Below are 26,652 nucleotides of genomic sequence, written 5' to 3'. Positions count from 1 at the left end.
GAAGTTTTAGCTTTGAGTATATTTTTAAGATATCAAAACTGAGAAAACATAATTATGGAATAATTGATCTTTTTAAGGGAAAGGAATGCTTTTAAGGTAAGAAAATGAGGAACCAGTGAGAGACAAAAATCTAGATTTTGTGAATATACTTTCTTTCCACATTTCCAAACTATGACAGGCAATTGCAAAATGATCAAATTAATTTTTCCTTTTGAAAATGAGAGTTCGATTATTTCTGACATTTTCACAATGATTAACATGAGAGCTTAAGTTTAAATGAAAGTTTTCTTTAACTCATAAAAGGTTGTATGCATATAAATTTGCTGTTAATAAGCTTTCCTTTTGTGCTTGCTTAAATCAAATACAAGTTTTATATATCCAAAAAATGAGACTGTACAAGGACAAAATGAAAAATCAATCAATATTTTTAAACCAAGTCATCTCAAGTACTGAAGTAAAAAATGCTGAGTTTCTAATTCTGCTTCTATAAAATGAAAGTCAGTATGAGAAAGGTGAAAGATGGCAAGCGGACTTGAACCTCCCATCTATAAAGCACATTACCTTTTGCAAAGTTCTTTCCCTTTCATGAGCTCCATTTTCTTGCCTTATTATGAAGCATTTCAAGCCAAAGATCAAGATGCAGAGACAGGATAATTAAAATCAGGCATCCATAAATTGTTCCATTAATGTCAGATTAACCAAATGCTGACTGTTTCCAAATACTACAGAGTTTTGCTTTGAGAAATACTTTTAAATATATGCTTGAAATCGGCTATGTCTACAGACTTTAAACAAAAACAGTGGAAATCAATATGATCTCTGAAAACCAGAGTATGCTTTGGAGAAAGCATTCAGGGTTCTAGGGCTCATCTGTTCATTCCTGATCCAGGTCCAAGCCCAAACACCAAATGCAGATCCACTACCCCCTATGAGGCTGCTTTCATGCTCTAAATGGCAGGCAATTTCTGAATAAATAGATTTATCTTCCTTGAACTCAACACGCTACCGGACAGACATACTATGGAAGCGCATGGCTGCAAAGCAGGGCTGTCTGAGGTCTTGGTGTTCATGCTGGGTGGTTGGGAGCCACGTCTCAATGCTGAGGTTCTGCTGCCACCACTGGTGAAACTTACCAAGACCACCAGTGAGACATTAGTCCAAGTATCACTCCAGCAGAGGCAGCACCCTCACCTCAGAACAGATTCTAGACACTGGGAGTTCCCAACCAGTGCTCCCAGATCCCCAAGGCTAGAAATCCTGACAGACAGGATCTGTAGAACAAAGCATGTCCCCGAAATTTCACGTCCCAAAACGTCACATAGCCATACCCAAAACAATTCATGTCATCCCCTGCGATGGGCTGGCTTGAATCCTTCAAAAATTCATATATTGAAGTCCTAACCTCTATTACCTCAGAATGTGACTGTATTTGGAGATAGGGACTTTAAAAGGGTAATTAAGTTAATTAAAATGAGGTCATGAGGGCAGCTCTAATCCTTGGTGTCCTTGTAAGAAGAGGAGATTAGGACACAGACATGCACAGAGGGGAGATGACGTGAAGACCCAGGGAGGAGAAGATGCCACCCACAAGCCGAGAGGCCTCAGAGGGAACCAACCCTGCTGGCACCTTGATCCCAGGCATCCAGCCTCCAAAACTGTGAGAAGATGAAGTTCTGTTATTTAAGCCACTCCATCTGTGGTTCTTTGTTACAGTAGCCCCAGCAAACTAATACACCCACGTCCACCCCCGTGTCCCACAGCATTACCTAGGGGAATGATTTTGTTGCTGTAGCCCTTGACTAAAATCATAGCCTGAACATCACTTTTTTGTTATCTGTATGTGAAATTCAAATCCTAATTATTAAGTAGTAGGCACACACACACACATACACACACAAAAAAAGATCCACCCTCTTCACAAAAGTAAATTCCCCAAAATATAAAATAATGCAAGTCTCCCATTTTCTTCATTTTCCTTCTTTCTTTTTTACCTTGTGGTAAAACTTTAAGGTAATTTCTTCTGACATTCAGTTCTCGTAGAGATTTCAACTGACCTATCTGCTGGGGCAACGCTGTGATCTCGTTGCAGCTGACATCCTGTATCAAAAGCAGAGAGAAAAATAATAAACATCTTTTTCCAGGAAATCAAGCATTTCATGTGAAATCTCCTTAAGGAAATTAAATATTTGGACAACTACACAGGTACACTTTTATATTCATCTCCAGGTCCCTAGCATTAAGACTCAGCACAGAGAAGAAAAAGCTGAACGTTTTAAACTCCCTCAGAGGAGAGAAAAATGGAGAAGGGTGGACATTAGTAGCATTCGGCAGCCACTTCACCAGCCTCTGGCCTGCCACTTAGACATGCTTCGATTTTACTGAATTCTCACAACAAACCCACTGGGCAATATTACTAGCCTAATATTTACAAATCAAAAAGTGGGGCTCAGAAAAGTTTAGCCAGTCACCCAAAGCATGCAAGTGCCAGAGTTAACACTAGAAATGAATTACCAGCTCACTGTTGGGCCACTATCCCATCGTGCCTCTAAATAGAAGACTACAATGCATCTTATTTTACCAAACTCTCATGTTTTGCAGTGAAAAACTAGGATATTAATGCACTGTTTAGATGCACTATTTATTTAAAATGGAGTTCTTCACCACGGGCTAGAAACCTTACAGCTGACCACCTTGCCATCATTTCACAAGCAATTCTTGTCTTCTTTGCTTTAAGAAGCAAATACTCAATTAAGCCTTGATTGGAACCCCCTCTTGACACATGCGAAATGGAGGCCTTGACATTTATAATCTTCTATATCCTTAGGATCTCCCCGAATCCCACTGTTCCTCTTGGCTCTGGGAGCCGTGCTGGGTTCTTCACTCCCCCACCCACCCCCAGCTACTCCTACGGTGTAGACCAGTGCTCTCTCTTAGCTGGGTGCTATCATGATCTCCTGACTGGTTTCCATACATCAGTCTCCGCCTTGGATGCATCCTTCACAGAGCGGCCAGAGTGCAAATGCCATCATGCTGTTCACCAGCTTAAACACTTGCAGAGGCTCCTCAACAACTGTAAAGTCCAAACTGGGCAGTAAGGCCAGTGTCTATGATGAGGTCTGTCCATTTCTCTGAATGTCCCTCCTCACAACCTACACTCCAGCCATGTTACTGCTTCTGGCAGTTTTCGGTATTTCATAATTCCCAAACTTGTTCATGCTCCTTCCCTGCCTGATATGCCAGTCCCCAATATTGTCCTCTTGTTCCACTGACTCATTTTTAAAGACTTAATTCAAGCCTCAACCTCTTTCATGAAATCTTTCACGAGGCTTCTCCCACCTCTCCCACTCTGATCTAATGCCCAGGGAGACTGACCACTTCTTCCTGTGTGGTCCTTTAGATAGCATGTCACTTTAAGTCATTTGCTCACGGGTTTACATTCCCCTTTAAGCCTATGAGCTCCTGGGTGGGAGGGACCACGTCTTATTCATTCCATCCTCCCAGTGCCAGGTAGAGTGCCAAGTATAAAGTAAGGGATCAATAAATGTTGGATCAAACTTCTAAAATCCACTTATGGTGACACTCCATAATACTGTGGCTCCTTCTGTCTCCAGGACCCTAGGACCCAGGATGCTCCAACATACACACTAAATCCCATGCAGGTCCCACTTGGTATCTCAGAACTAAAGATATAAATGATTCCAGTGAGATCAAGGCCTTAAATATCCCACCTTACCCTTGAACCTGGAAAAGCTCTCCCCTTTCACCATAGAAGGCAGCAAAGCCTCGTTTCAGAAATCTGTTTCACTTTCATTCAAATAAGATGAACTCATCATGGACCAATCCAGTGAACACTCCCAGGCTCCACATTTAGACCAGGCTGTACACAACACAGTTGATCCCTGCCCTCTAGCCTGGTCTCATCTAAAAGGCTGCAGGTGATCTATCAACCTGTCCTCATCATGACAGTGCTCAATGGATACCACCCGATGAAGAGGAACAGTATCACTCCTGCTAAAAAGGAATGAAGTTGTCCTCTATAAAGGCTGAGTGTGCACAGTGCAGACACCTCCCCAAGCTTCTCTGTACAGCAGTCTGATGGGGGAGGTGGGGTGACACGGGCTGAGAGCACCGGGTGTTCAGCGGCATCACCCCCAACTGTGGTTGCTGTATCCCTCCTGGCCCAGAAAAGTCACACACAAGTTTGAGAAAAACACTTCTAGTGTTTAAAACAAAAACAGAAACAAACTCCACAAGCACATCTGCAGAGACAAAAATGTCGAGGGAAGTAATTACAGAATTAGGAGGTCCAGAGATTGTGTTCAGTCACTCTCAGCCCCTCGCTGAGTCAGTAAATTGCCCTGCCTTTCTGAATGTGTTTCCACATGGGAGAAGAGAACAGTAAAATGCCATCTTTTCTCAATTACTGGGGCCTTTGCTCAGTCACAAGAGCCAACAATCAAATCCTTTCAATGAAAGCTTTCTTTGCCTTAACTAAGTTACAAATAAGCAAAAGGTGCCATTCCATCCTATTTTAAAAGAGTCCTCACACAAATACCACACAGGTGAGTCCTAGAAATGCAGGAAATCAAATCCTCCCATGGAACTCATGACCAGATACAGTCACTTTGGTGATGTTGTTGGCAGGAGAAGTGGGCGTGCTTGTGGGGAAGAATTAGAAGGAATTATTTTCCATCTCTAGAGAAAATGGACATTATTGGCATCTAAAACAAGTTTTTTTTAAGTCTTGTGAGTGACACAGCACGAGAAAGATCCTTATACAAATTATGGAAATCACAGATTTTCAATATGAAACTGACAATTTCCAGAAGCTTCAAAGACATAATTTTATTTTAATCTTTCTCTTAATAAATAAGGAGGGAGGAGGGGAAAGCAAAAAGATAACAGATATATTTAGGTAGCATGTTATTCACAGCATGAGATGAAACTAAGCCTTATTCCATTTTTTAGTATGAACTATACTCACCTTGCTCTTTGCTGGTCATGGTTGAGTTAGCCAGGAAATCAAAATATGCTGTTTCTCTAATCGTAAGGTGATTTTTTTCCATCATATGTTTCTAACATAATAGCCTTATTAAAAAAAATCAACTCCCCCTAGCGATATTTGAAAACTTATTTAGCAGTAGGGAAAATGATCACTCAATTTACTTTAAAAAACTTCATGTAACGATAAATACAAGTTTTTTTCCTTCTGATTTAGAGGACAGGATATCTGTAGACAATTCAAAACACAAAGTCCAATTGTCCATTCACATTTTGGAGGGTATATGGTGAAGGTCAAATTATTTTAATAGTACTCTGCACTGTTGTCAATTACTTCCCATCCTGACAAATAATGGGGGGAAAATGCCCAAGCAGATTTAGCACATAAGATAACATTTCACTATTGTGTAATCAATATTGTAGAAATAGTGCAAAACTCTATTCCCGCAAGGCACTGAATCTTGCCACGTTTTAAAGAGGTTATAAATTCATCACAAAAATAAAACCCCATGGGTCACTGTCTTAATTAGCTGGGGGTTAAAGAGGAAGAAACAGGAGATAATAGTCTAGGTGTTTGGGGATAAAATATTTCCGTTTTGAAAATGTAAAAGCAATATTTCTAGAATGGCCTTGTTCTCTAGAACACTTTTGTTCAAATTCAGCCTAAGATAAGGTATGAATTTTACAGACTGATTTAAAGAAGATACGATTTAGGAAAATGAATGTAAATAAAAACAACACTAATGCCTCACACTTCGGCAATTAGTAAGAATTTATCAGCTTATAAATTCCATATTCAGTGACTTATTAAAATAGTCAAATGAATCCCTTCTGAATTTTCTATTAGCCCTAAGCTATGTCTTAGAGAATGATTCCAAACTTCAGTGAAATCATAGCACCCTACAGTTAGTACTATAATACCACAAATACACAGGCAGATCAAAAAGAATCATGAGCATGTTATAAATATTTACTGAATTTATTCTTTTTGATACAGAAGCGAATCTAATTATAGTAATATAAATACTCAAGCTTAAGTTTTTTATAGACCAGCCAGTCCAACTTTGTCATTTAGATAAAAAACAAAATAGAGAATTTGAACTGTGACTTAACACGTACTTATTTTCCACTGGTCATCATGTTTTTAGGTAACCAAAAGAAAAACTTTAGAAATAAAATTCTCTCCTCATCACAATAAAAAGAGTCTCTAGAAGTATTAAAACCATGTTGGAGATTAATATATTTTTGTTACTAAGTGCTCGTTGCTAACTGACCTTCAGAATGCAAAAATAACAAGGATTTAAATTCGGAGAATAAATTCAGGGATTATTAAACTAGGTTATGCTCACTTTCAGAAAGTAATATTGTAAAAAATACTAGAAGTTTTTTTTGTTTTGTTTTGTTTTGAGACATTGTCTCGCTCTGTCAACCAGACTGGAGTGCAATGGCGCGATCTTGGCTCACTGCAAACCTCTGCCTCCCGGGTTCAAGCGATTCTCCTGCCTCAGTCTCCCAGGTAGCTGAGATTACAGGTGTGTGCCACCACACCTGGCTTTTTTTTTTTTTTTTGTATTTTTAGTAGAGACGGGGTTTCACCATGTTGGCCAGGCTGGTCTCGAACTCCTGACCTCAGGTGACCCACCCGCTTTGGCCTCCCAAAGTGCTGGGATTACAGGCGTGAGCCACCATGCCCGGCCGACTAGAAGTATTTTTTTAAGGAATGATGTCTAGTGAAAACCAACATAGGCAGGGCACGATGTTTCATGCCTATAATCCCAGCACTTTGGAAGGTCAAAGTGGGCAGATAGCCTGAGCTCTGGAGTTTTAGACCAGCGTAGAGAACATAAGGAAACCCTGACTCTACAAAAAAGACGTTAAAAAATTAGTCGGGTATGGTGGCATGCACCTGTGGTTTCCGCTACTTGGGAGGCTAAGGTGGGAGGATTGCTTGAGCCTGAGAGGTCAAGGCTGCAGTGAGCTGTGACCATGGCACTGCATTCCAGCCTGAGTGACAGAGTAAGACCCTGTCTCAAAACAAAAAGAAAAAAGAAAAAAAAAAAAAAACAAAACATAAATACTGTGTCAAGATGATCTTGGTTACAGAATAGTTCCAGCAAGACCAGGCCACACACTGGAACTGCAGGTAGTACTTATACACGTGACCTTGCTCTGATACTTAGGTTTCAAAAACTTAGTATGGTAATACTGCTTGAGATGTATTTTTGTAAGAATCTAGCTCTTTATTTAATTGAATAAATGCAAACGTTCTGACAGGAACTGCAAGCTACTAATAGTAGCCTCCTATCATGTAGCCATGCCCTTTGGTGGAAGTGCATTTTGTATGACTCACTGTGTAACTTTAGGTAAATGTCTTACCCTTTCTGTGTCTCTATCAAAAGAACAGGTAAGGATTAAATAATTCTAATTATCCTCCAATATGAGGAAAGTCTATTTGCTACATCAGAGATAATGAAATGATTTTGGTTGAAACACAGATATGTAACTAACTGAGAAATGTCAATTTTGATTTCTTAACAGTCAAAAACCCTCAATGCCTGTGGTCAGAACTTGCTGTCTTTCCCCCCACCCCCATGAGATGGAGTCTCTGTCACCCAGGCTGGACTGCGGTGGCTCAATCTCAGCTTGCTGCAACCTCCGCCTCCCAGATTCAAGCGATTCTCCTCCCTCAGCCTGCTGTGTAGCTGGGATTACAGGTGCATGCCACCATGCCTGGCTAATTTTTGTATTTTTAGTAGAGACAGGGTTTCACCATGTTGGTCAGGCTGGTCTCGAACTCCTGATCTCGGCCTCCCAAAGTGCTGGGATTACAGGCATGAGCCACCGCATCCGGCCAGAACTCGCTGTCTTAAAAAGAAAATATGTTCATTTAAACTTGAATCTTTCTCAAGAAAGCTCTGGGATGACAAATTACCACCTTTCAACACCAGTGTCTTTTTCCAGAGCAAAACTCTGTTGCACAGTTCTCCTAAGTTTACAAACACACGGCCTACCCCACTGCTCTTCAGAAGAAAGGCAGAAATGGAAGCACAGAAGGCCTTGAGCAAGCCCTGGGTTTCCAATCATCCCACAGAAACCAGAGGTTAGGAGGTGCCTCCAGAGACCATGAATGGACAAACAGCATGGCGAGCACGTGAATTTATGCCTCCGCTGTTATCTCCCTCAGAGACTGGAATGCTGCCCATGCAAATAATGAAGAAGGGATTTTCCTCAGCAGCTGCTCAATAATCAATCTTTGAATCCAAACTCTCCACACAACCAAACATTTCATGAGAAAAGAATAAAAAATAGCATATCCAATCAAGGCCAGGAAATGCACCTTCCAACTAGTCGTTACTTGAGCCAGGCCTTGTGAGCTTTTTGATTAGAAAAGCAGGTTTTAAATCAGCGATATTGTGTTCTCTTATGTGAAGGTAAGAGCTAGAAGACATGATTTTCACACACTGCATGACTTCAGAGAGGATAGAATTGAGAAAAAAACATCTCTGGACCACAGCATGTCACCATGTACAGGGAACCAATGAGAAAACTCTTAGATCTTTGGCAAATGCCCCATAAAAGGCTCTCAATTTTATTGTGTTCTAACAGGGTGTTTGTTTTTACAGCTGCCTGTTAATTATAACACATGGCACTTATACAGCATCTCTTAACAAATATACCTCATCCATCAGGCATGGTTTAGCAGTAAAAGAACCATGTTTTCAATATGTTAACAAGGTTTTAATGAGTAAAATGAGATTTAGCCAACACAAGTCTACAGACCACTTCCCTGACTCTTGGTTCCACAGTAACAAAACATTAGTGAGACATTGACCATTTGTACCAAACCTTTTTTTTTTGTAACATTTTCCTCCCACAACTTTAATGGAAAAACCACTGGGAGTTAAACCAGGGAACTCCAAGGAGAAAAATCACAGCCCCACTCCATGAGGGGCTTACAGTTTAGGTGAAGAGACAGTGCTGTATTGTGGTGAGGACTCTGATTTAAAAACCTCGTTTTGACTCCAGCTCTACCTCTTCATATCCTTGTGGCTTTGGCTAAGTAATTCTAAAATTGAAACTTACTTGTAAAATATAAACATGATACCTACCTTGCTGGCTTATTTTCAAGACTATATGAAATAATAGATGTATAACTAGCAGAGTGCCTGGTATATACCAGGTGCTCAGTAAATGTGAATGCTTTATCTCTTCCCCTTATAGAAAGCACAGGCAGACAGATGTACAAAGCAACATATCCATACTGCTACAGCAGTGAGGCAACAGAGTATATAGAAGTCATTCAGAGCAGCCAGAGAGGTCAGAAAGTTCCAGATCATTCCCATCTGAAATGACCCTGGAGGGGCCAGCTCCATGGAGCTAAGATTCCATAAGTTTTCCTGCAGCTGCAACAATGTAGAAATACAACTTGGCTGCTCTTGTTGAGTCAAGAAAAGGACATCTCAGTAGTGTATCTTTGTGGCTTCTTCATGGGAGGAGGAACAACTGCTTTTCGACATTTCCTGCACAGTCTCAAACGGCAGGACAAGGCAGTGACTGAATGGGAATGCATTAAAAAAAAAAAAATCTTATATAATTCTAATGTATTTAGAAAGATATCATTTTCCAACTCCAATTCCTTTCACAAATTAGAAAAGACAACTGCTTTCTTGTAGATGGCTAAAGTTTTTTTTATTTTTTATTTTATTTATTTTTTTAAGTGACTGCTGACTCTGGAATGTTCACTCACACTTAGAAGAAAAGAGAGTTTACAATTCTGATCGAGCATGGTGGCTCACGCCTGTAATCCCAGAACTTTGGGAGGCCAAGGTGGGTGGATCACTTGAGGTCAGGAGTTCGAGAGCAGCCTGGCCAACATAGTGAAACCTCATCTCTACTAAAAATGCAAAAAGTTAGCTGGGCTCAGTGGTACGCACCTGTAGTCCCAGCTACTTGGGAGGCTGAGGCAGGAGAATTGCTTGAACCTGGGAAGCAGAGCCTGCAGTGAGCCGAGATTGTGCCGCTGCACTGCAGCCTGGGCAACAGAGCAAGACTCTATCAAAAAAAAAAAAAATCCATTTTGAATACTCTGAGTCTGATGTGAACAATTTAAAAATATTTCTTCTAAAATAGTTAACAAACAATACTTAGAGCCTAATAAGCTGAGACATTGTCTTGGCACTGAAGGGCTTCAAGTATTCTGAATGCTTGGGGTGCTCCCAAATCTTGTAACAAGTTGGTTACTTTGCGACTACAAAACAGAAGCCTCCCACAGCAATTCTAGAATTACTTCTGGCCCTCCAGGGAATTTTTTTTTTTTCCAATTGATAGCTAAAAATAATCATATGGTTACCTATAGTAATACTACTATTTTAAGCAAAAAGACATGAAAGATAAGCGAGAATGGATGGAAAATAATCTTTTTTTTAGACCGTGACCTTAAGCAAGGCCAGTCCCTCTTTGTGGTTAAATAATGACCATTTACTGTATTTTTACCAACTTCATAAGTAAATGCTTTTCCAAAGATCACACTTGCTCATACACAGGGGCAGGAGAATAGAAAGAACATAGGCGACAGAGCTGCTGAATCCAGGAGGGTGGCCAATGAACACCAGAAACATGGCCAGTCCAACAACCTGTGATGCACTTTCAGAGTTACGTACACACTGGATTTCAAAGACTTAGCATGAAAAAAAAAAGCATCTAAAATACCTCATTAATATTTTTTATATTATACAGGTGACAAAGTAATAATGTTTTGGCTATTTTAGGTTAAATAAATATTATTACAATTAATTTCACTTGCTTCTTATTTGGCTATGTATCTACCAGTATTTCAAAAATCAAATTTACTGCTTACATTATATTTCCACAGGACTGCGCTGGGTGAGGGTGTTTCAGCTTATGTTACAATTTAGCTACACAGGGGTGACCTTCCATATGTCATGCACTGGCTTTCTGCCTCGGGTTTCTTCATTCGTAAGATGTCAAGAGTTTGGACTAAATGCTTTTTACAATCCCCTATTGCTCTAAGATCCTAGAACTTGTGGGTTCAACAGTTATTGCAGGTGGAGAAAAGACACAAGAACCAGGTGAAGACAGTCCTGTAACTAGGATGTAGGGCAGCCCTCGTTAGAGCTGGGCCCAGGACAGGGTGCCCAAGAAAAGCATGGGGTGTCCCTTAGAGCCACCCTAAAGCCAGTGTGTCCTGACGCTGGAGACAACGTTGTTTACACATGTCAGCCCTGCAGCTGACAAAGGGTATTTGAGGAAAGCCCTGCTTTGGTATGGGGCTGCCTCTCAGGCTCAGCACATGTGCCACCTGCTAACAGATAAGCTGGTTGACACAGCTCTAGAGCACAGCTGATGGATGGCATGCAGTGTCACTTACACCCAAGGTTCATGGGACAGAAGCACGTATCAGCGCCAAAAAGTTCCAGAAGATTGATTTCACCCATGTGCCACCCATCTGCACAGGACCTCAAATAACGAAAAAAAAAAAATCAACTTGTCAGCTTTATTCATAATTGACAAAACTTGCAAGCCACCAAGATGTCCCTCATGAGGTGAGGAGATAAACTGTGCAGGAAGTGGAATATTATTCAGCACTAAAAAAAAATGAGCCGTCAAGCCATGGAAAAACATGGAGGAAACTTAAATACATATTACTAAGTGAAAGAAGCCAATCTGAAAAGGCTACATACTGTATGGTTCCAACTACGTGATATTCTGGAAAAGGCAAAACTATGGAGACAGTAAAGATCGGTGCCAGGGTTAAGGAGGAGGGAGGGATGACACAGAGGATTTGTAGGGTAGTGACAGAGACACATGTCATTATACATTTACCCAAACCAATAGAATGTACAACACCAAGAGTGAACACTAATGTAAACTGTGGACTTTGGGTGACATTGATGTGTCAGGATAGGTTCACAGATTGTAACAAATGTACCACTCTGGTGGGGAATGTTGATGACAGGGAGACTGTGCATGTGTGGGAGTAGAGGGTATGTGGGATATCTTTGTACCTTCCTCTCAATTTTGCTGTGAACCTAAAACTGCTCTTAAAAATAAAGTCTGTTTTTTTTTTTAAATTGTTATTCATACTGTATTTCCAAATCCTAACCCAAATTTTAGCAGCCATGGATTTTGTGGCTATCAGATACCTAAAAGAAGCATTAAAAGAAAAAGCAGCAGCATATGACCGTCACTTTTTCATCCAAAGCTTTCATCTAGGTAAATTTTTGTTTCCTAGAACCAGTTAAAATGACACCTTCTGAGTTATGTGGATAGCAAGATTGAGTCTTCCTGCCCCCTCAACCCCATTCAGGCCCAGCACCTGAGGGTCTTCACAATCTGCCCCAGCTATCTTTCCAGGTTCACCTTCAACCATTCAACAGTAACATTCAGCAAACACTTGCTGGGTGCCTATCAGGTGCCAGGCACCTGGGATGCAATGGCAAGTAAGCAGCTTTCAGGGTGTGGGGGGAGCTGGCACAGAGAAATCCAAGTAAGAAAACAACGGTGATGCTAGGAAAATTGAGTAATAAGTATGGAGTGTTTGCCTTAGGAGCACCTAACTCAGGCTTGGAGGATCTGGAAAGGCTTTTTGGACAAAGTGAGATCAACTTGGCTAAGAACTAACCAAGAAAGGAGGGGGAAGGAAGAAACAGCCCATGACGAAAGGGTGACATGTGCACAAGTCCAGAAGTGAAAATGAACAAGGTGCATTCCCAGAAGGTAGGAACTCGGAGAGCGAAGGTGCCAGTGGCAAGAGATGAACCCAAAGAGGTGAGCAGGGGCGCAACCGCAGAGGGCCTCGAATGCCCTGTGAAGGAGTTGCCTGTGGCCTAAATCTAAGGCAGTGGGCATGAGGATGGCGTGCCCAGCCTCATTCTATCTAGCTAGACTTCAGCAGCATTAAACAGCTTCCTATTCCCAAGCACAAGATGGACTTCTAGGATGTACTGCCTTTGCACAAGCTGTCCCTTCTCCTTGAATGCTTTCCCTGTCCCTGTCCCTGACTTCTTTTTTCCTCCTAGGAAATCCCACATGGGCTTATTTAAGGGGCCTCTCAAAGGGTTCTTCTTTTCCAAATCTCTCACAACCTGAAGACTGAATTAATTAATCATTCCCTGCCTCATGCACATGCTTCTTGTAATAGAAACTTTTGGGGACAGGGTTGGGAGGGGGATGGGCAGTGTCTGCTCAAATTAATATCTGTCTTCTTTCAGAATTACGCCCTTTGGTGGCAGCCCAACAGCCACATCTGAGCAGCATGACCATGTGCCTTGGGCACAGCAGACTCAGTCAGGGGAGAACATCAAACCAGATCTGCCTCCCACTTAGAACCCAGGGCTGAGAGATGCTAGTAGGTCTCTTGCTAGGTGCTTTACCTGGGAGAACATCTAAACTTGGGCAACCTCTGCCGTTGTACAGAAGAGGAAAAGCTGAGCAGAAAAATGAACCGCTGCCATTGTCCTTCACAACATTCCAGTGTCTTGTCCTAGTCACTCATGATCTGTGACCAAATGTCTTTATCGTAAGTGATCTGATGGACCCCTGCATCCTCTAACCAACCCTGACTTTTGGTGTGAGCTAGTTGGAATGAGTTTTGGACAATGCTATCAAATAATCCATGAAAAAGACACTTTCTATAGCTCTGATGCCTTTCTATAGCAATTATTAATTTCTATATTAAAGTCAAAGTTGATACATATGTGACATGGGTGCCATCACTCTCCTAGCCCAATCCCACTACAGACACGACTAAGCAATCACAGCATTCTCTATCTGGGCCTCACAGGCCAGCACCGTGGTGCTCCAGGTGGCCCCAGAGGAGTTGGCACAATAGATAAAACTTATCGGCCATCAATGTTCTAGACTGGAATCTACTGGAAGACAGGTACTGTGCCCTCTTCATCATTTAATCACATCAAGCCCTGTGCCTGACACAAGGTCAGGATGGAATAAGCCCATGCTTAGATGATAAGTGAAGACTATTATCTTTCAGCCTGACTGCTAACGCCTGTTTCTTCCTTCACCTATGTTAGCTCAATGAAAGTTTAGAAAGCATTCATTATTTCCGAATTTAGAAAAAAGGTAAATAATTAAATTAGTAGTGAAAGAGCTGAAATATAACAGTGCATCTCAGCTTCACACACATTTGTAATCCTTCTCTGCTCATCTATAGCTTGTTCTCCTTTTCTATCCCTAGGGACACGGTCACATTTTAAAATTACATCAATTTGCGACAATGATTTCTAAAATCTCGACAGAATCAGAGCACCCTGTTCTTTCTGTCTTCTGACTTAATTTTATACCTTCATGAAGTGTGGCCTACTAACTTATTTGTAGATTATTTTGGCAGTTTAGCCATAATTTTTTATAAATTTATATGCAATCTGAAAAAAAATACTAACTAAAACATGATAGCCCATAAACTTCAAAAACTGCAAATCCTGCAAACTTCAGGAGCTGTAAATCACAGGAAGCCTTTAAATTCCAGGAACTATGTCTGTCACAGTGAAGTTTCAAAGCTGTTCCTCTCCCCACTTAATGTCTTTATCATGTACCTGCCCCCAAACAACAGAGACTCCACCTTGTCCAACTGTTGCAAAAAGTTTTTCTGAATACCTTGATAGGCTATGATCAGTCAACCAACAAAAAAGAGCATCTTAAAAATCGGTAACATACCAACTCCATTAACTGTTTGAGCTGACCTATCTCTTCTGGTAATGATCCAAGTTTGTTGTTACTTGCGATTAAGACTTTGAGAGGCAGACCACACAGGCAGGCAGGCAGGGCGGACAGCTGATTTCGACTGCAAAGACAATACAACAAGAACACATGTAAACAGAAAGGCCACTTCATACCGTCTGTGAACCTGTTTTTAACAAGAAAGGAAAAAGGAGTGATCTGAGCAGACATTTTACAAATACAAGAAGTCCAATATATTTTCTTTATATGTGATAACTCAAATGACAAGTCTGTAAGAAAACAAAATATGTTTGTTTTCTTTTTTTTTTTTTTTAAAAAAAAAAAAAAAAGAAGGGTATGGGCAGTTCTGAAAGAGACAACTTTCTTTAACACAAGGAATGCCATCAAAGTCCCCTCCGACCACCCCCACCGCCACTTAGAAGCTGAGCCCTTGGCCAGCCAGGAGGCAGATGGAGAGCACATCCTGCACAACCAATTGCAACGGGAAGCTGGTGCCAACTGCCCTCTCCCGACAATGTGTGCAGGAAACTCAGCTGGACCAAAGCAACTAGCACCACACAGGCATCATTTCATCCATTGCAGTAGGGATGGGGAAGATAATTTTGCTGCAACTCACAAAACCACCAGGCTCATTTCCAACATTTCAACTCAGCTTCCTTTTGTTAAAACAAGGGTTGCTACAGTTAAAGTCTGTTTTGGTATCTGCAAGAGAGCTAATTAAAAGAAAAAGAAAGGAAAGTTGGTCTTCTGGCGAACTGGAACTGCAGCCCAGAGGGGTTTAGTTCCACAGAGCAGCCAAAAAAGCCTAAGTTGACATCTCCTCTCTGCTCTAGAAGAAAAGGGTCTCTACCCAGAAGTTTCTGAACTTTCTATCATCAATGCTTAGTTTTCATGGAGATGGAAAATATTGGATAAATAAAATCTACAAACCATCCTTATTTATATGTCAGCCATTTATTTCAGTCTCCTCACCAACAAAAAGCCCCTTTTTCCTGTTACCAAGCAAAAAGACAGATGGTTTTCAGTTTCCCTTTCTTTCTCTGCCCTTCTGGTGCTGAAGCCAACAACCACGGAGTGAAACATCTAAAAATCTGTATGTCATTCAGTGCAACTATTTAATAAAACTGCTGTGTGTTTGTGCACACATGCATAAAGTTTCAGAAGTTGTGTTCCTATGTGAGTGTATTTACAGACATGCATGTATCTGTGTATGTGAGGGGGAGAGACAGACATAATGGAAATACACCAAAATACTATCAGTACTCCTCTTGGGGTATAGGTACAATGGATGGTTTTTATTTCCATCATTATACTTTGACGTATTTTCCAAACTTCCTACAAGTGCTTTTATCCTCAGGAAAGAAACATCATTATAAAATGATAAATATGACCTGGATATGTGTTAATGAGTGCTCCTATTTGTGAAAATTCTTTTTTTTATTTTTTATTTTTTAAATTATACTTTAAGTTCTAGGGTACATGTGCACAACGTGCAGGTTTGTTACATATGTATACATGCGCCATGTTGGTGTGCTGCACCCATTAACTCGTCATTTACATTAGGTATATCTCCTAATGCTATCCCTCTCCCCTCCCCCCACCCCACAACAGGTCCTGGTGTGTGATGTTCCCCTTCCTGTGTCCAAGTGTTCTCATTGTTCAATTCCCACCTATGAGTGAGAACATGAAAATTCTTTGAGATGTATACTTATGATCTGTGCACTTTTCTGAATGTATGTCATCCTTCAATTAGAAGTTTGACTCTCCTCCATATGAGGGGGCAGAAATCTGGTTAACTGAAGGGCATCTCTACCTGATGGGCTCAGAAAAAGCAGGTGCTGTGCTGTGGAAAGAACCTTTCTAATCTGGGCACGGCCTTGTCAACACCTTGATATCTCTGCTGCTCCAGGCACTCAATTACCCATGTAACTATGTTTTAGCAAGAAGAGATACAGTCATATCTTCTCTCCATTGTGCAGATCCATGGAAAAAGCTATTTCCAGAAAGAGGCAGATTTTTCTCTAAGAGGGTCCAGCAGAAGGAGGGAGGAGATTGAGTGCCCTCCTGGTAGGTTCCTGGCTTGCAAAGGACCAACCAGCTCTTCACTTTCCCTGGTTAGCAGGATTGGACCAAGAGAATAAGGGCAATGGGCCCGCACTGGCACTCACTCCCGGTCTCTGGGGGCGGTGGAAGGGAGGAGCTAGGGCCAGCAGCCTGTGTTTCTGCCTCTCACATCCCTCCCAAGGCTCTCTCTCACCAGCAGGGGCTCAGTGGGACTCTTTTGGCTGGAGGAAGGGGTCTTCCTCTTACCCTGCTGTGAGGGCTTTTTTCAAGCTCCAAAAAAGGCTCCTTCAGAAAAGAGAACTCAGTTTATTAAAAGGTGGCAAGTAAATAATCTGAAATGTAACTTGTGGTTATAAAATATTTGTTAATATGCAATTTTATAAAGTGAGGATTGGCAAATAAAAATGCTAATAAGGCAAGTCTATTTATTTGGAGCCATACGTAAACCTCCTTTTGAAGAGGGATAATGAGAACAAAGATTAGTATTTTCAAGAAAGTTCTACATTCCTATTTTTAGCAGAGTTAACAAATACAAGTTAAGATCTTTCCTACGTTTCTTTGCCTGGAAACTCAGTTACACTCTGGGTTATCCGTCTCACTAGTTGGTGCAGGGATCTAACCAGATTAGCAGATATGGAATTGGGAGAGTCATGTATCATACTACTTTAAGAAACATAAAGAAAGCTCTGCTCATTCAGATGCATGAGTATTTGAGATTACATGGGTTTATTCTCACTGGAAATCTTCCAGGGTGGGTACTTACTTAAAATAAAATAAAATCTAAGCTTGTGAAAACATTCATGGTCTCTTTGATGGGAACAGATGCTTTTTACCTAAAAGCTGCTGATGGAATGGCCTATCTCATATTTATGTTCCATACATGTCTTGTTTACACTGTAGTTAATCATCTGTAGACTTACCAATTCACCATGCCAAGAATTTAGTCATCGTACAGCATGCTACAGACCTGGGGCACATTTCTTCGACTTCATCCATCTGCTCCCTCAGCCTCTACTTCATATATTTTATCACAGGATGTTCCTGTATTACTTATAATTTCCCCAATAGAAAAAGGAAATACACATGCACACAAAAACCCATTTGCTCTCCAGCAAATATTTAGACAAGAGAAGAAAAGCTGCATTCCCTTTAATCCTCTACCCACTAGCAACCACAGCAGCAGCCTCAGCTTTTTGAAACCACTCTTCTGGCAGCAATTTTTCTCAAGCAAGTAAGTGCCTCAGGCCACAATCCACTATCCTACACCCCTGGTCTTCTGCAGCCTTGGTGCTATAAACTGGCTCTATGCTGAAAGAACGTTTGAAAATAAGGCCATATTGTATCTGACAAGCTACATCACCAGAGCCAAGTCTACACCCCCACCCCTACCCTAAACCCGTCTCTTGTCACTGTCCCTGCAGTCTGGGTTGAAGATCAGGGTGGGGAGGAAAGAGAAAGACAGGGAAGGCAGTAGGCTTTTACCAGATCCATATTAGTGTGAATGCTTCATCTTCCATTGTTTTCAGTTAAATGACTTCCTGCTGGACTCATTTGTCTATTTCATCATTTCAAGATGAAATAAGGCAGCTCAATATAATCTAAACATTCTTGGCAGCCTAAATTTGCAGGATACATTTATCTTGGCTTCAAGTACCACTATCCCTCACTTAACTCCTAAATTAAGGAATTTACAAACCAAATCACTTTTTCTGGTTTTAATTTTAGAGTATTATTTTGATGTATTTTGACTATGGTACTTATTGATGTCCATAGTTGGAGTCTCAATCTTAGTATCTGATATTATTTATTATTGGCTTATCAAAAGGTTATTTTCCTTAAGATATGTGATTATAAAGACATGCTATGTTCTCACAGGTGATTTTATTAACAGAGCATAATACCCACATTTTTAAATTCTACTGGAATATACCTCTGTATTTTCAGTGAATGGATTCACTTAACAGAATACAGAAATTATTTTCACTTAGAAAATAATTTATAGAAAAACTTGTATAACAAATTTACTCACTCAATCGGCTGCTTGGTGTGGCAGAAAAGTCACCAATTGTAAAAACCTTTCAGATTGTCAAGAGACTGCCCCTCCCAGGCTAAGCCAATTTTTAAGTAAGAGATAAAGAAAGAAAGGCCACCTGCTGTGAAATTTTAAGACCTGGGTTAAAATACCATCGAGATGATTTGCCACAAATCAGGTAAATCATTTAATCTCTCTGGTTTTCTCAGCTATAAAACAGAGACAGTAAGACCTACCTAACACGACATTATAGATGTGAAAGTGCTCAGCCCAACACCACATCCATATATAAAAAGATTAAACCTCACCCAGCCACTAATGTAACAAAGCAGCGAGGAGGTGACCATAAAGAGCATAGGTGTGCTCAGCTCAATTTTACAGCCACGTGTTGCTTAATGACAACGATACCTTCTTTAAAATGCTTCATCATGCCATTGTGTTATTGTGTGAATATCACAGAAAGTACTTACACAAACCTAGGTGTCTAGCCTACTCCATAGCTAGGCTATATGGTATAGCCCATTGCTCCTAGGCTATAAACCTGTACAACATGTTACTGTACTGAATACCATAGGCAACTGTAACACAATGATAAGTATTTTTGTATCTAAACACATCTAAACATAGAAAGGGTAATGTGTTACGCTCAGATGTTAAGATGTGGCTACAACGCCTATGTCACTACGCCATAGACATTTTTCAACTCCATTATAATCTTTTTTTTTTTTTTTTTTTTTTTGAGACGGAGTCTCACTCTGTCACCCAGGCTGGAGTGCAGTGGCGTGATCTCCACTCACTGCAAGCTCCGCCTCCCGGGTTCACGCCATTCTCCTGTCTCAGCCTCCTGAGTAGCTGGGACTACAGGCGCCCACCACCGCGCCCGGCTAATTTTCTGTATTTTTAGTAGAGACGGGGTTTCACCGTGTTAACCAGGATGGTCTCAATCTCCTGACCTCGTGATCCGCCCGCCTCCACCTCCCAAAGTGCTGGGATTACAGGCGTGAGCCACCGCGCCCAGCCTAACTCCATTATAATCTTATACCACTGTCATATGTGTGGTCCATTGTTGACCAAAATGTCATTATGTGGTGCATGACTCTATTTATTAAATTTACTTATTGTACATCCTAATTGCTAAAATTTTAGCCACCTTTAAAATATGGTTTAATGCTTCCCTCACTGAAAACATATACCAATTAAAAATAAAGAGATAGCTCAGACATGCCAGGGTGAACCAGGCTGGGCTATAAAATTTCAGGCCCAAACAAACCATGTACCTAACTCTAATCCGGGTAACCAAGACTACAACATATAATCCTATAAATGACATTTTCTCTCTCATCCTTCCTAATTCCAGGATCCTGCCATTTCACTGGAAAAGCATGAACATCCAGGGGTTACAATCCCTGTTTACTACTTGTTTTCAAATAGTAATGGAAATAATGATGTAAAGTCATTAACCATCACAAAACTATTAAGGAAATGACACAGGCCTGAATCTAAAGAGTCACAGAGAAAGCTGGGCAGGTGTCACAGCATGGATACTCTGGGCTTACCCAATACTGAGTCTCAGCAAGGGAAAGGAGCTAGCAAGGATCCAGTCGTTGTTGATCTGAATATTACTGTCTGTGCTTGGCACTTGACCTACAGTAAACAGCAATTATTTTACTTTAGCCTAGTAAGTTTCCTTTTCACAGGATACCTCACCTAATTTTGTTTTTATGCTGTTTTATGAATACCCTGTTTGCTTCTCATTAAAGTTAGAGTAACTTTTTGCTGTTTTGCATATGACACCTGACTGTTGTCTTTATATGCACACAGCAATGAACAACATCCATCGAGAACCATTTCCTTTTTCCTGCTTGTTCCATTCTGAAAAATCCACCATGGCAAAATGTCTCACCCTGGTTTCCCCTAATGACTGAGTGCTTCCCCTTCATTGCCTGTCCTCCCCCTACATTCCACCATCATTAATTACACGTCTAAGACAATGAGCAACAACAACAACAACAAAAGCTTTGAGTTGCCTGGTGACAGTCTGGTCAACTGTAATTTTACACTATAAAGCTAAAATCAAATACAGACTACCTTTACGCTTAAATGTAAAGCTAAAAAATAACATTTGACATTAATTTTTAGGACAGAGATTTATTATTATCTTACATATTTATATATTATATAGGCTCTTAATTATATAATGTATATTAAATCTGGGAGTCTAAGTTTAAATCTAACTTTGAAAGCAGTTATGCTAACTACAACCTGACTGTGGCAATCATTTGAAGACTTAAAATGTTTTCAGACTGGAAAAACAGAATCATCATTTGAATTGAATCTGAAACCAGTCTTGAAAGCTACACCAATCAATTTCACACTCCATACACATAAAAGCCATGTTTTGAGAAGGTAAAAGATTAACTTTAGAAAAGAGAACTGCAAGAAAAGCAAGAAAACAAAAACAGAGTGTCTAAAGCAAGTCTGAATTCAGGCAAATTTCTGCAACGGTCATTTATTTCACTGTGCATTTTCCTGTGCATACCTGCACCATATTTGGCCTCTTGCAACTGAACTGATTTCCCACAATAATAGCCTATCTCCTCATGAGTATAAATAAACTACTGCTTAAAATATTCCTATATATATATATATATATCCCCAACGGTCAGCAACCAATGTAAGCTACCAATATCTACAGTTAGATTTCAAAGGGCAGTTTTGATAACTAGTTCTATCTCAATTATTTTCTCTCCTTTCTTCTAAGAGTTTTTCAATTCTAAAAGATCAAGGCCTATTTTGTGCTCTAAAAGCCATTGCTTTAAATTTCCTCTATTTTAAAATGGAAGTTAATGCTCAAAATCAATTGAGCTTTCAAAATAAGTGAGCTTTGGATGTTCAAAGAGAACTCAATATCTAATACCAGCAAAAATATTAATTTTGCAAACACTTTTAGAGGCAACAAAGTAGATGTGGGCTTTTAAGTATTAAGACTTGTAGCGGCCTAAGCTCTGGGTCTTGAAAAATACCATTGTGCAGATCATTGCTCCTGGCACACAGGAAATTATCACTAAATGACTAGGAAAGATACATGGGCAGTGGAGATAATTCTCCCACTTTCTGGAGCTATGTGCCAGGTGGAATCAATCCTAGTTTCCTGCTATCAGGAAGGTATTCCTACTTTGCTTCTCTTCCATACCACCTACCAAAGCCTAGAAAATATATACATTTTCAAGCGATTCTCCTGCCTCACCCTCCTGAGTAGCTGGGATTACAGGTGCACGCCACCACGCCTGGCTAAGTTTTGTATTTTTAGTAGAGATGGGGTTTCACCATGTTGGTCAGGCTGGTCTCAAACTCCTGACCTCGTGATCCGCCCGCCTCAACTCCCAAAGTGCTGGGATTACAGGCATAAGCCACAGCGCCTGGCCAAAAATATATATTTTTTACTTTAACATCTTTCCCCCATAAAAAAGGAAAGGGATACTGACACGGACTTAGGTGAGCACAGTCTACTGAGATCAATTTTTACCCAGGGACATTAAGGTAATAAAAATATTCATAATAAAAATTAAGATGCCTGAATATTGCCATTTACCATTTGAAGACATGTTCCTCTCCATTTAGTTCTAGAAATGTTTGAATGTGTAACATGCATGGATATTAGTGTATGTACATCCTTTTTTCCTACTCATCCCTCCAAGGAAATGAATCTTCAGAGAGTGTCTATTGTATAACTTGACAACTACTAATAACTAGATTCTAGGCCGGGCGCGGTGGCTCACGCTTGTAATCCCAGCACTTTGGGAGGCCGAGGCGGGCGGATCATGAGGTCAGGAGATCGAGACCACAGTGAAACCCTGTCTCTACTAAAAATACAAAAAAATTGGCCGGGCGTGGTGGCGGGCGCCTGTAGTCCCAGCTACTCGGAGAGGCTGAGGCAGGAGAATGGCGTGAACCCGGGAGGCAGAGCTTGCAGTGAGCCGAGATCATGCCACTGCACTCCAGCCTGGGCAACAGAGCGAGACTCTGTCTCAAAAAAAAAATTAGTTACTCCTAAGGAATACAGAAAGTGAGACTTCCTTTACCGATCTTATCATGCAAGGTAGAATGAAAAGATTCAAGGCTGGTCCTAAGAATTCTGTAAACAACTACTTGCAGATATTTGGCACCGTGGTCAAATGTTCAAAGGTTGCCTTTGCTGAAAATCCCAGGCTGTTCTCTCCTCCTGGTACTGAGGTCACAAAGGTCTGGTTCTGGGACTAATTTACTTGAGGGGCCACAACTCATAACACTTTACTTAAATTCCCTGAAGATCACCCATCCAAATTATTGATTGAACAAAAGTAAATGAACTGCCCTAAAACACTAGCTACTGCTTCAGCCCACCCCCCACAGCCACCCACACACAAACAAGCTTTCCCAGGTCTTAGGACACACGATCTGAAAGGAAACATTTCATCATCCCCACTGAATATCACTGCTGATATTCTTTTTGTTGTTTTTGGTTTTTTGCTACTACAGACCATTCAAATAGTTCATGAAGGTGCACAATTCTTGTATGTGGTGATATAAATCTGAATTATTTGGGATGGGCACAGTGGCTCACGCTTACAATCCCAGCACTTTGGGAGGCTGAGGCAGGTGGATCATCTGGGATCAGGAATTCGAGACCAGCCTGGCCAACATGGTGAAACTCTGTCTCAAATAAAAATACAAAAATTAGCCAGGCTTGGTGATGCACGCCTGTAATCCCAGCTACTCAGGAGGCTGAGGCAGGACAATCACTTGAACCCGGGAAGCACAGGCTGCAGTGAGCTAAGATCACACCACTGTACTCCAGCTTGGGTGACAGAACAAGATTCGACAAGTCTTAATAAATAAATAAATAAATAAATAAATAAATAAATAAATAAATCTGAAGTATTTGAAGTTACAGAAAAAAAATTGTGAACAATTTTGCAACAGGCAAAAAGAGTACCAGGTGCCTTGTCTAATGTACATTTCCAGGTTATCTCTGCCTGCAGACCTGCAGATGCAAAATGTGTTACAATGGAGGAAATGTGAAGCCCCAAATTAAAATGTTAAATTTGCTGTACTTACTATAACCCTGGATACCAGACTTAGAAAACATATATTGTTTTCAAGCATATGTGGAATATTTACAAAATTAACTATGCATAGCAAAACTTGACGAATCTAATGAATCTATTTCAAACAGAAAATATTCTCTGACACAATATAACTAAATTAAAAGTAAACTTTTAAAGATAACTTTAAAAACTGTTCTATAAATATTTAGCCCAGGTGTGGTGGCTCACACCTGCAATCCAAGCACTTTGGGAGTCTGAGGTGGGTGGATCACTTGTGTCCAGGGTTTGAGACCAGCCTAGGCCACAGAGCGAGACTCCATCTCTATAAAAAAATTTAAAAATTAGCTGGGCATGGTGGTGCATGCCTGTAGTCCCAGCTACTGGGGAGGCTAAGGTGGGAGGATAGCTTAAGCCTTGGAAGTCAAGTGAGCCATAATCGCACCACTGCACTCCAGCCTGGGTGACAGAGCAAGACCCTGCCCCCCACCAAAAATGAAAATAAAAAAGAAATGTAACACTCACAAACCACAGAAGTAATACTGGAAAAGACTGGGAGTGATTAAAAACCACTGCACCGCAAAACTTTTAGGAGTCAGCTAAAGCACTATGCACCGGGAAATTGTGGACTTAAATGCTGCTGTAAGAAAAGAAAAAATCACTAGAAATCCATGAGCAAAATATCCAAAATCAAAAGCTAAGTCAAAAAAAAGTTATTGAAACACACCATCTTCCATAAAAGTGGATAAAAAGAATGCACAAATTGATAGTATTAGAAATAAAAATGGGAACCAATTATAGCTACAGTAGAAATTTTAAAAATAAAAAGGCCTTCCTTGTTTAAATACTTATGTTGTTCCCTTGGAAAATCCCTAACAACTATCTTCACAATTATGAAACTGTCCTAAGGGGCATGGAATGCAATAGATATCATGTTCAACAAGGTAACAGAGTTGAAAGTGCTTAGTGACCTATAAAATGTCAAAGAAATATATCTCATTCATTTCTATTAATTATGAAATAGTGTAGCCTAGGGATAAACCACTTTCCTATTTCCTATCCAAAGTTAAGGGTTGTTGAAGGGCTCAGATCTGATGGTGTGACGGTTAAATCTTAAATCCTATTTAGCTATTAAGAAGTAGTGGTGGCTGGGCACAGTGGCTCGCATCTGTAATTCTAACACCTTGGGAGGCCAAGGCAGGCAGATCACTTGAGCCCAGGAGTTCGAAACCAGCCGGACAACATAGCAAAATTCCATCTCTACAAAAAAAAAAAAAAAAAAAAAAAAAAAATCAGCTGGGCATGGTGGCGCACGTCTGTAGTCCCAGCTACTAGTGAGGCTGACATGGAAAGGTCACCTGAGCCCAGGGACATCGAGGCTGCAGTAAGCTGTGATCACACCACTGCACTCTAGCCTGAGCAACAGAGCAAGACCCTATCTCAAAAAAAAAAAAAAAAAAAGGAAGAGAAAGGAAAGAAAAAGGCAAAGGCAGGGGCAGGGGCAGGGGCAGGGGCAGGGGCACGGCAAGGCACGGCAAGGCAAGGCAGAGAAAAAGTGTTGGTGGTGATGATCCCCAAAATCCACACCTTTCATATATGTATGTTCTTTAAAAAAAAAAAAAAAAAAAAAAATTCTCTTTTTCTCTACAGCACTTGTTATAGGACTTGGTAAAGTGGGGTGTTCTTAGAGGATATACAGTAAGTTGATTATTGATGAAATGGCGATGTTTCACAGTGCTTTTTATCTGTTTCATTAGACAAATAAATGCAATTTGGAACTTGTTCATTTGGGGCTGGCAGAATAAACTTTAACAATGCTATAAACAAAAAATATATATAATTGAATTAGGAGTGGGTATTTACCTCAGTTCGAGAGCACTAACCTGCTGCACAAAGATCTTAACAACTCTATTAAGACCAGAAACAGAACTGAAAACAAAACCAACACATTCTGACAGTACTCTAGTTATCAAAGTCATAATATCCCTTTTGTGTCTCTCTGTTCTTTTTTTCAATACGCACACTGATCCGAAACAACAGCTATGATCAGGTGATATGTAATAATGGGAAAATCCTCTTTGGAAGTTATGCCAAATATGAACTATCCTAAAAGGAATTCAATCTGATAAGAAACAGCCAATCATTCACTCATTCACACTTAATAAAGCCTGTCAGCTACCAATGGCAATGGACATAATTTTACAGGCACAATAATTTATAAACACATTAATAATTTTAGGGACCACTGGCTACAGGTTCCACCTTGAAAATAGATGCCCAGTGAGCACTAGAAAAGCAAAGCTTAAACTCCACATGGTTGGCCATGCACATGCACTGGATGACTCCAATGGCCTCTTCCAACTCTGCTATCCTGTGAAAAAGATTTTCAAATTTTAAGTCAGTTCACTTTCAAACTCCAGTTCAGTTCATGGTGGTTTTAGTGTCTTTCTGCTGATCTGTCATTTCACAAAACAAAACCTGGCTACCAAAACCAGCTCGAAAATATAGACATTAATATATATATTAAAGTTTTCTCATTTTCCCTTTGAATGAGGTAAGATCTTCATGAAAGAATGTGGGATACATATTTTTATTGAATTGAACAAAACTCCTCCTCCTTTCCAGTTTAGGAAGACATCATCAATTTTTTCATTTTTTAGAGAGAAGAAACACTAGCCTACAATTGAGACTTTCTTTAGAATTGTCAGTGCAAGTAGAGAAGACATTTCTTCTACAAGTAAGAAGAAATGTAGT

General features: G+C 40.4%; 1 protein-coding gene across 4 annotated transcripts in view; it reads right to left on the bottom strand.

Moving 5' to 3' along the window:
* LRCH1 (leucine rich repeats and calponin homology domain containing 1) overlaps window positions 1–26,652 on the bottom strand; it is a 206,742-nt gene that overhangs the window by 78,704 nt on the left and 101,386 nt on the right. For all 4 annotated transcript variants that reach the window (XM_032150845.2, XM_032150842.2, XM_032150844.2 and 1 more), the window contains exons 3-4: window positions 14,695–14,821; window positions 1,992–2,097 (exon numbers count right to left, since the gene is read on the bottom strand). In XM_032150845.2, the coding sequence (XP_032006736.1) occupies window positions 1,992–2,097; window positions 14,695–14,821 (233 nt within the window). The remainder of the gene's footprint in view (window positions 1–1,991; window positions 2,098–14,694; window positions 14,822–26,652) is intronic.

The sequence above is a fragment of the Hylobates moloch genome, unplaced genomic scaffold (assembly GCF_009828535.3).
Source record: "Hylobates moloch isolate HMO894 unplaced genomic scaffold, HMol_V3 SCAFFOLD_4, whole genome shotgun sequence".
NCBI lineage: Eukaryota > Metazoa > Chordata > Mammalia > Primates > Hylobatidae > Hylobates > Hylobates moloch.
This window is presented reverse-complemented; position numbering and strand designations above follow the sequence as displayed.